Source organism: Parambassis ranga, chromosome 24, assembly GCF_900634625.1.
Source record: "Parambassis ranga chromosome 24, fParRan2.1, whole genome shotgun sequence".
Taxonomy (NCBI): Eukaryota; Metazoa; Chordata; class Actinopteri; family Ambassidae; genus Parambassis; species Parambassis ranga.
The window spans coordinates 1,681,444-1,691,556 of record NC_041043.1 but is presented as its reverse complement, the minus strand read 5'-3'; the positions used below and the strand labels follow the sequence as shown (position 1 = coordinate 1,691,556).

The window sequence follows — 10,113 nt, the reverse complement described above, 5'->3', positions numbered from 1 at the left end:
ACAAGGCAGTTTCATTTTTGTGGCTGTCTGGGAAACAGACAGATATGAGTTTTTTAATGAATATAATTGCAGGAAACTAAAAAAAAATCCATCATTAATTCTTTGTGAGTTATTTTAATAAGCCATGGCATACAGCAATATAGAAAATCTGATGACAAGATTTGAGTGAAACTGTGGATCTTGTTGTTCCTGTTTCCACTGTAAGGTGAGCCCAGTGGTGGTTGAATGATTGACAGGTCTGCCATTATGAGTGCTTATTTTGATTTTCATCTTTTTTTTTATGACCATGCACACCCTGTATCATTCAGAGAGTCTTCCACCTCTTCTGTTCTTTTGGTGTTTGTGTGTGTTTGTGTAGCCCACAAAAGGTTTGGGTGCACCTCATACATACCAGGAAATAGTCTTACATAATGGAGAAGGAAGTTTAAAGAAAAGGCACACGATCAGGTCCACAGGATTTCGAGAACACACCAAAGGAATTTCTTCAAACATTACTTGGACTTAAAATGAGCACAGAAGTTGATGGTCGAAGGTCACCAATATATTTCAGGAATGTATTAGGTATTTGCAACAAAAACATCACAAATGTCAGAACTGATCAAGTGATGATATTTATTGTCAAAAGGTCAAAGGTCATCTTCACATTGCAACATGATTTTTTGCAAAAACACATTAGTCTGTGAACATTGTAGAACACCACATGACTGCAGCACAGAGGTGAGAGGCTGATATGTCATCTTGACTTATAATAACATGCCTGTGTAGAAAAACCATATATGATAAAAAGTTGGAAGCTCATGCTAACTAAACTGTAATCTAACCCTGACATTTTGATACATCCAAGATCCAAGATCCTGCTCCTCAGGATCAATATGCTGCTATTTCAAATGAGATGTAAGAGATGTATGTTTTTGACCTAACAACCCTCAGGAGGCACAGGAAGTGGAGACAAACAGCAAAACAGCCTGGAGGCGTTTTATATTCTGTCCCCTCTTGAAGACACCTTGAGAGTGAGTTATTGTGTAACACAGCAACTGCCCTTTCTCAGACCTTTTGCAGAAAGAAAAACAAAAATCACACACACAAAAAAAAGTGAGACATGAGGAGGCTTGTACAGAATCATAGTAGGCACTTGTACTAAGGCCTAGTCTGGCAGCTTCATAAGCCTTCAGGAAAGTACATAACTTGATTATTTTCTTTCTTTTATACTTATGCATTTTATTTCTTTATTAACGTTGGATTTATAGTACAATAAAATCAGGTGCAATCCTTGGATAAGAATGCTTTTCTTTAAATTCAAAACATGTGCTAAGTGTAGTGAAAACATTAAATCCACTCACAGGATTTTTTTTACAAATGTTAAATTATAAAACACATTAAAGATTTAGTTTAGATTATTATTATTCTTCACACCTAGTATTTCAGTATAAATTTAAAAAGCCATAATAACCTTAAATTGCAGTAACGTGCACAGGTGTTCATAATACAGCACTAATAAAGTGCCTGTATTACAGTCGTGACGTCACTAGATGGCGCCACAGCACGCAGCTTTAAACGTGTGCCGTACCGGCCAGCAGTCGTCGCTAAAGCTCCAGCTTTTTTCTGCCGAAATCAATCCCACAATCCTCACAGTCACACCGGCGGTGTATTCATTTGAATGGTAAGTCAGACTCTGAAGACTAGCCGTCTGCACTGCCACAGAGGGGAGTAGCGCTTGAGTTTAACCACTTTTTCACGTTTTTTGGAGTTACACACCTGAGGAGCCCTCATGACAACTTACAAAATGAATCGGTTGGTATTTACCTTTAATGTGTAAATGGTGGAAACAACATCTGAACTAGCTTTCATGAAGCCATATGCTCCCTGAGGTTGAAGGCTAACTAACAAGCTAGCTAGCTCGCCCTTAGCGGCCCTGCTAGTAACTTTCTACGTCTCTTGTGTTTCCATGACAGTTGGGCTAAATGCTAATAGTTAAAGCTAACAGTTGAACATGAGCTAACTTACAGCCAAGAGACGTAAGGGAATGTAGTGCTGCACTCCCAACAAACTTGTGGTGTTTCATTAGCTCATGTCAACATTCAGCGACTTTTGGTGTAGCGCAGTTTGGCTAACAGCAGCCAACGCCTTTTGTAAGTGAAGTTTTTTGTTTTGATTATCTCATCTGAATGTGTGCCTTTCGTCTTGTTTTGTCACACTTCATCATCAAGACCACACGCTGTTCAAAGTTAACCAACCTGTTAGTTAGGCTACGAAAAGAAGTGACTGTGACTTTTAACTCCTGACATTTTGAGTGATGATACTATTCCGTCTATTGTTTATCCAACAGTATCCCTTATTATGGCAGCTGGTGAGTATGTGTGGCAACGGGAAGTCTTTAAGATCAAGCAGGGTAAATCCAATGGCTTTCTGCGGTCCTGCCTGCATATTCCTGCTGAAAAGAACATGAAGCAGGTAAGGAGGTGACTTGCTGAGTGTAAGAACTGTCCATTTGTCTTTTAAATCCTGGTGACTGTGAAGTGCAGTGCAGTAGTAGAGACTTTAGTGGTGGCCTCATCCCCTATCCTTTTGTTTTAGGTGGATATTATTAATAAGGAAGAATTAGATAAAGACAGGTGAGTCTCTGATCCACATCTGTGGGATTCATCCAATTAAGATTACTCACTCACTGTCTGTGTCCCACAGATCATTCCTCAGTCACTGGATCATTCAGGCACATTTCTATAACCATCATTACGATGTCTGTGGTTTTGACTCTGATGGTTTTCAAAACTATGACAGCTTTTTATATGTTTCCCTCTCGGCAGATTTCAGGTGCATTACAAAGTACACAGTCCGGGCAAAGCAAAGCGACTGTCATCCTGCAAGAGGAAGGGTTGCGCATTGGAGGAGGTGGGCACAAAGCTGCACCGCCCAACGTCCGATGTAGGCAATTCTTGTAACCCCGGCATGGCCAACAAAGAAAATGAGTTGACATGCTCCGATGATGTGCGGGGCAATTACTGTGGGTTCCCGGTGAACTCTGCAGAGGCCTCCAAGATGGCAGGGGCCAGCTCCAAATACAGCGACTTAACTGAGGTAAGAAACAATGCCGTAGTTATTCCTATAAAGCAGTATGAATTTTGGACACTTCATTGTCACTTATGTGAATTGTTTCTCCATGTGCAGTTATCAAAGGACCACGAAGCTATGACGCATGTCCTTTTTGGAAGGAATCTCAGACTTAAAGTAGCTCTAACGCTGTGGCGAAGAAATGCCAGTGAATTAGTAGCCTACCTATTGAGGTAACAGTGATGGGATTGCTAATACTGCTGTATGGTCATTTGTCTTAATTCTTCATGTTTCACCTCCTTATTGTTTCCCAGAATTCAAGACACAGGGGTGTTACTTGACTGCTTACCTGTCTTAACAAACAAGTAAGTCACATCTTTATATTAAAATTTTGAAATATTCTGTCTTTACATGCATTATTTGATTATACAAAGTGATACTTACACAGTATATACAATGTTTTCTCTGATCAGCCTTCAAGCTGAAGCACCATGTTTGTCACTTGGCTGCTGCGTTGACCTCATGCCCCAAGTTAAAGTGGTTCTTTCCAGTAAATATGAAGAGTAAGTATCAAAGTGGAAATGCATAATTAATCTGAATGCTCTGCTTCTCTGGATGATCCTTCTTCCATCCACAAGAAGTTTAAGCTAGTGTGATGAATAATGATCTGACGTGAGAACACTTGCGGAGCAGAGAAATGCCTTTGACTTAACACTTGTAAATATCTCATGAATTAAATTACTTTGTAAAGATGTCTGTGACTTTTCTTTATATGTGTTTACAGACACATAATGGTGGGTTTACACTGGGTTCAAGCCGTCGTCAAGAAGTGGTGGCCAGAACTTTCTAAAAATGAGAAAAGACTGCGGGACAGTTGTTCAGAAGACAGGTATGCATTGAATATTGATATTATTTGTCAGATCACTTAGTCAGTTGAAGATGAACCCATCTTGTAAAAGCCTACATAAGTCTCACCTCACACGTCAACCTCCACAACATGTCGTGGCAGCATAAAAGAAGACTTTATTACAGTTATTTTGGACTTCATCCAATTGTAGAGATGAATACATTAGCCACAAAGTGTACTTTAATATCAAAGCTTGTGATGTAGCACCAGTGAGTTTAAATGAATTCTACATACTTGGAAGTACTTTCTCTGCATGAAGCCATAATTGTAATTGTACATGTTGAGTTTCTGTTGGAGAGTTCAGTGAAGGTAAAGTATAAGTGCTCTTAACAGGCACAGGAAACGTATTTACAGCTACAGATTGTGCGTTTCCCGTGCTCTCTCCATATACTGTATTTATTGTGTATGTTTATTACAGGAATATTCAAGTCATGAAACAGCAGCTGAAGGACTTGTGGAAGGAAGGAGCCAGATTATGTTGGATTCCAGGATCTATAGGAGACCTAGCAAAGGTTAGAAGGATGTCTGTGTTGTGTTGTTTAAATTGTATTTTGCAGCCTGCTGTAAATCAGAGAAAATGAAAATTAATGCAAAAGCTCTACTTCAACATATCCATGACAGAGTTTGTGTAAAGAGCTCTGTGTCACCTGGATATCTGTCGTAGAACTTCTGTCTGCCCTGTGTTGATTTTGGGTGGACCCTGCCTGCCACTCCCATCCTAAAAAAGCACTCTCCATGGCCGCCATAGGCTTTTGTGGTTGCAGTTGTTTCCATCTTCTCCTCCTGTTTCATGATGAAAAACATCAAACCACAAAAGATTCATGTCATTAGATGTTAAATCCTGTTTGTGTTGAGTTTTATGTCAACATCAAAAGTAATCACAGTACTGTGTCATTGTGTTCATCAGTCAGATGGTATTTTAAGACTTGCAGACTGTTTGACTGGTTATGACGACAACTTATGTTCTATCTCTACTTTGTGTTGCAGGCCATCGAGGCTTATCTGTCACAGCTGCTCTGACAGCTGCCAATGTAGCGCCCTGAGGATGTGACCACTACTACTGCCGATCACGGCTGTGTTTGTGAACTGATAATCATGCCAGAGAAATGGACTGGTCCAAACTGCTACTTAAACTCAAACCTCTTAACTGGGACTGAACTTGACAATTCAGACAACTCCCTCAGTTAGAGCTGGAGACTCTTGGGGAGAGCTGAGAGAGCCTTTTCCTGCACAGCAAATGACTGCTTCACATTGAAGTGGACCGTCTTGTGAAGGGGCATGTTTATCGGACCTCCATGAGACTGGATGTAATGTCGCTCTATGAAGTGCCAAGCTTTTTGTCTCTGAATACACCACTCTTAGCTGTGAAATGCAAGTGCACGTGTGGATGTGATGAATGCTCCGCTGTTTGATGTTTTGTGCCTGGTTTCTCTGGAATCAGGAACTTAAATCTGCAACAGTCCTAAGTTATTAGAGCTTGTTTTCTTACTCTTATTTTGCCTCTTTCTATGACACTTGACTGTATGATGTAAAATGTAAAAACAAGTGATTCTTTTAATCTTCTTTTAATAAATTTGATAAGAATCAAAACTGTTTTTATATATATTTGTTTTTATACGTACGTTAAGTACAGAATGAAATGACCAGTTGCGGCAAAGCTGGCAACATTTATTTTCAATATTGGGTTATTGGGTTTTGGGATATGGGTTAATTATTAGTTTAAACAGTTATAAAATTAGGAATCCAAAAATACACAAATGCTAAGTGGTCTTGCTTGTTTAAAAGTGGCCGAACTTGTTTTTCAGGTTTACTTCTTCAGAAATGACTTCAAATTGATTTTTTCTTGTAGCTTTATTTAACAGGGGAGTCGTACAAACAGTTGTGCAATAAAGGTAACGCACATTACAAAACTTGGACTAGTTAAGATGACATAAATAAAGGGTTTTTTGTTTTGTTTTTGTTGTTTGTGAAATCTCAAATAAAAAAATCCGCTAACATTTACTAACTGTTCATGTGTTTTTGTTCAATAAAGTTTTGAGTTACGTCATCGTTCGAGGACACAGCTGATGCGCCGAGTCTGTCGCTCCGTCTCCAAACTGCTCTTGAATACATGCTGAGGCGCAAACCTTCAGAAGTAATTGTAGTGTAACAGAGACAGCCAGAATGCTACACAGGGACAGACTGCCGCTGTTATGGATGTTTGTGCAGGCTACGCTTATCGTTGCGTGGTGTTTCACTGACATCGAAACGGGGCCTGGTGCAGGTGTATCGACACAGGCTAACGGAGATCGGTTCAAAATTGAGGGACGGGCCATAGTTCCGGGAGTTAAACCACAAGACTGGGTCTCCACGGCCAGAGTCCTGGTGGAAGGAGAAGAATATGTTGGATTTGTGAGGTAAGACATAGCGACATATGGGATTTCTAGCTTGTTAGCTACTGTTAGCCAGGTAGCATTAGCATTGCTAGCGTAGCTTGAGGTTCTGTCGTCAGTGGCCGTGCGGCAGCTGCTACAAACAGATGGCAGGTTTGGACTGTCTTAGTTAATTTACAGCTTAACGGTTGTGGAAGTTACTTCTGCCAACTGGTTTCCGAACTTCTGTGTTGAGTTCATTTTGAATTCAATAAGGTGTTGTAGTCTTGCAGTTGCCAACAACAGAAGTGCCTGTTACTGACGGAAGGGCCATACCAATGAAGAGCTCTTCATTCTGAATTGTTTCACACTGATAGTTGTGGCATTGTGTGTAATTCTGAGAGAAAAAAACAATAATAATAATCGTATGATCCAATTGATTCTTTCTTAACATCGGTACACCACAGACTCAAAATGGTACAATGCCTCGTAAATAAGTTCTAGCATTTGCAACCTTGTTAAAATGTTGTATTCCTTTATTACAGAACTGATGGGAGTTTTTCAGTGCATGATGTCCCTTCAGGATCTTACGTTGTGGAAGTTGTCACCCCCACCTTTAGATTTGAACCAGTGCGTGTTGATATCACATCAAAGGGGAAAATGAGGTAAGAGCGGTGAGAAAATCACACACACGTATAACTTTTGTTGCAGGAGTAGGCTTTGCATATTGCTTGTGTACTCTCTCAAACAATCTGTCATTTCACAGGGCACGTCTTGTGAACTACATCAAAACATCAGAGGTCATTCGCCAGCCATACCCTCTTCAGATCAGGTCCAACGGTCCTCACAGCTACTTCATGAAGAGGGAGACCTGGGGCTGGACGGACTTCCTGATGAACCCAATGGTAAAAAAAGACGACATGTTTGACTTTCATATACTTGAGCAGTGGATTAGTGGGATTTGTATGCCGAAAAGTGCATCTTGTTACACGTGCAGATGCTCGTATTTACATTTAATGTATTGTTTTCAGTCCATGTTCACAAGAAAACTTAATATAGTAAATTGATAGTCCTGTTTATTAATTTCAACGTCATGTCTTTGTTGTCCTGCAGGTTATGATGATGGTTCTTCCCCTGTTGATTATTGTTTTGCTGCCCAAGGTGGTCAACACCAATGACCCAGAAATGAGAAAGGTAAGTAACTGTTACACTTTCGTAGCTGCCGTTCTGTGTGAACTTATCACACCTGAGAGAAAAGTCACTGAAATCCATTTTTATATATTTTATTAACCCTATTTATTAGTCTGTCCCAAGCTTTTGCTTCTCTAGTCTCAGTCGTTTACGTTCACTTCACAGGAAATGGAGCAGTCTATGAACATGTTGAATCCCAACCCTGAGCTTCCTGATGTCTCTGAGCTCATGACCAAGCTTTTCTCTGGATCCAAGGGTTCCAGCAAGGCAGGCAGCAGCAGCAAGGGCACCAGGCCAGCTGCCAAACGGAGGTAGTACTGTACATGTCCCCTTCAAAGCTGCCTAAAGATAGCTTGATGTACGCCATGGAAGCAAGATTTTTTTAAGTGTCATTTTTTCCTCTCGGTTTATTGTACAGATTTCTTTATCAACAGATGTTTTAAAGCACATCTTGATTTCTAATATGCTATTGGAGACAAATGAAAAGCAAAAAATAACCCTTTTCTCATACTGCACTGAAATTTCATTCAAAAGCTGTTATTCTTCATTTACTTTATGTATACGTGACTCATCCTTTTTCTCTGCTAACCCTACATTGTGCATTTTCCACTGCTGCTAACTCCACTACCTGAAAGAGAACATATATACATACTCAGAGATTTTCTTGTACTTTTTGATTTCAGTGATACGACTGTGAATGAAGAGTAATTGAATTTTAAGTCTGATAAATTGTTATTTAAAAGCCTAGATAAATAAATTTGAATGGTATATGGCAACTGTGTTTTTTCTTATGTTTGAGAGAGAACGCATGACCTCAACACTTTTTTTTAAATTATTGTGTTGTACTGTATGGCTTTAGAATTTACATACTGTACATGTTGTGCCTGAGGTGTATAAATTAAACTTGAGCGTTCAAAGAGTTGTAATTGCTTCAACAGAGTGTAACTGGTTATTAAAGTCATTATAAAGTGTTTGATGTGTGATAAAAACATTCATTTTATTATTTTTGGTCCTGATGGTCTTCACATGGGAGATGAAGCATTATAACAGAATCCTATCTAGAGATCATGTGACGATGGGCTTGTTTCTATGTGACCTCAATAGCTGTTATGACCTCAGTATGTGTATGTAAAGTGCATGATTGTGGGAATGATTTGAGACTTTTTGTACTGGTTAAGATAAATATGTCTCCTCATTCTTATTATCTTATTCTGAAACTTCAGGCCGGATGTCGGGAAATTGCTTTAGATTAAATAAGCCAATGAGCTTGCAGGTAAACAGATCCATCATCATGACAATGACCATCCTCTGATAAAGATGGTGGGATTAGCTGGGGGTGGGGGGGGGGGGGGGGGGGCGGGGGTCTATAGATTCCTTACTGCCAAAACATGCCATATAATTATATTAGAGTACTGTAGTGTTTTCATTCCAAAAAGCTGGACACTGCTGTTTTATGACCCACCCATGCACACAGTGTATTTAAGGAGGACATTCATATTTGAGGACATCTTTCCAGGTAGATCAAACTGTGACAGCGTGGACACCTCTGTCAGACACTTGTCAGCAGGATCAGTTAATTGCCGCTTTTGTTCTTTTCGTGTGTTGCATCAGCAAAGAGACCGTTAATGGAGAACCACTGTGCTGTCTGGGGACTAGTAAAACCTCCAGTGACCTGTTGTGAAGTCAATTATGCACTTATAACAGTCATGTTTTGGGTACATGTTGTCCATGGCTAATCCGTCCTTTACAGGAGATTGGCAGCGATTTGTTTAACCCTGTTAAGTCTCAGCCTATTAAAAATTAAAATAAATAAATTGAACAAATTGTTGGTGATTAAAATTCTGTCTTTGAGTTTGTATTTCACTGTTCACATCAGCACACACAGACCCACTTTCACAGACAGTGACCACACAGCACTTGCCACTACAAGCAGAACAAAAGGCACAGAGTTATAGGAGATACATTTGACATTCATTAGAGAGACACGGGGGGTAATCAGGCTTCAAATACATGTTTACAAATCTTTTTTTATATATATAGTAGAATCACTGATAACATGGGTGAACCATGAATTATCTCATGTGTCATATTATCACTGTTTAATTAATGCAGGTGTAAATGCACAGTAATGTACAGGCTGGTTCTTAAACACAAGATCAAATATCAAGAAAGAAAACAGAAGACATCGACTAAACACTGACGCACTCCAAGCAATTTACATTTCTGAGGTGCAAAATGTAACATAATCAGTGACATATGTTCTTCATACTATAGAATAAGTTTGTAATTTGCGAGCCTTTATTATGTCTTTTATATACAGTGCAAGGTGAGGAGTAGGCTTCTTTCAGGTTAAAGAATATGAGTATTTATGTCAATGTCCACACAAATATTCAAAGTAATCAGTTCTAGACCACTTAGATATATAAAAAGTTGTTCTTTAAAATGCCCAAACCTGCCTTTGAATCATTGTGGGGTTTTTTTTTTTTAGCTTTTAGTGTCAGCGTGATAGATACATGCATGAATACTTAGCAAACAGAAATAGCTAAGAGCTTATCCAGCATACATTTAATGTGGTAAAATGTAAACAAATACAGCACTTTAAACGGAGGTGTAGCT

At 39.4% G+C, this 10,113-nt stretch overlaps 2 protein-coding genes across 2 annotated transcripts; both read left to right on the top strand.

The window, feature by feature from the left end:
• The first annotated feature begins 1,636 nt into the window (after positions 1-1,636).
• katnbl1 (katanin p80 subunit B-like 1) lies at positions 1,637-5,545 on the top strand. The gene is made up of 10 exons (XM_028397249.1): positions 1,637-1,791; positions 2,327-2,451; positions 2,575-2,612; positions 2,805-3,075; positions 3,166-3,281; positions 3,363-3,413; positions 3,522-3,611; positions 3,833-3,937; positions 4,374-4,467; positions 4,943-5,545. Exons 2-10 carry the CDS (start codon positions 2,338-2,340, stop codon positions 4,973-4,975), a joined length of 912 nt encoding a protein of 303 aa, XP_028253050.1. The 5' UTR covers positions 1,637-1,791; positions 2,327-2,337; the 3' UTR covers positions 4,976-5,545.
• A 573-nt stretch (positions 5,546-6,118) lies between these two features.
• emc7b (ER membrane protein complex subunit 7b) lies at positions 6,119-8,270 on the top strand. The gene is made up of 5 exons (XM_028397377.1): positions 6,119-6,351; positions 6,852-6,971; positions 7,073-7,211; positions 7,420-7,500; positions 7,663-8,270. The coding sequence occupies exons 1-5, from the start codon at positions 6,119-6,121 to the stop codon at positions 7,810-7,812; spliced, it is 723 nt and encodes a 240-aa protein (XP_028253178.1). The 3' UTR covers positions 7,813-8,270.
• The last annotated feature ends 1,843 nt before the right edge of the window (positions 8,271-10,113 follow it).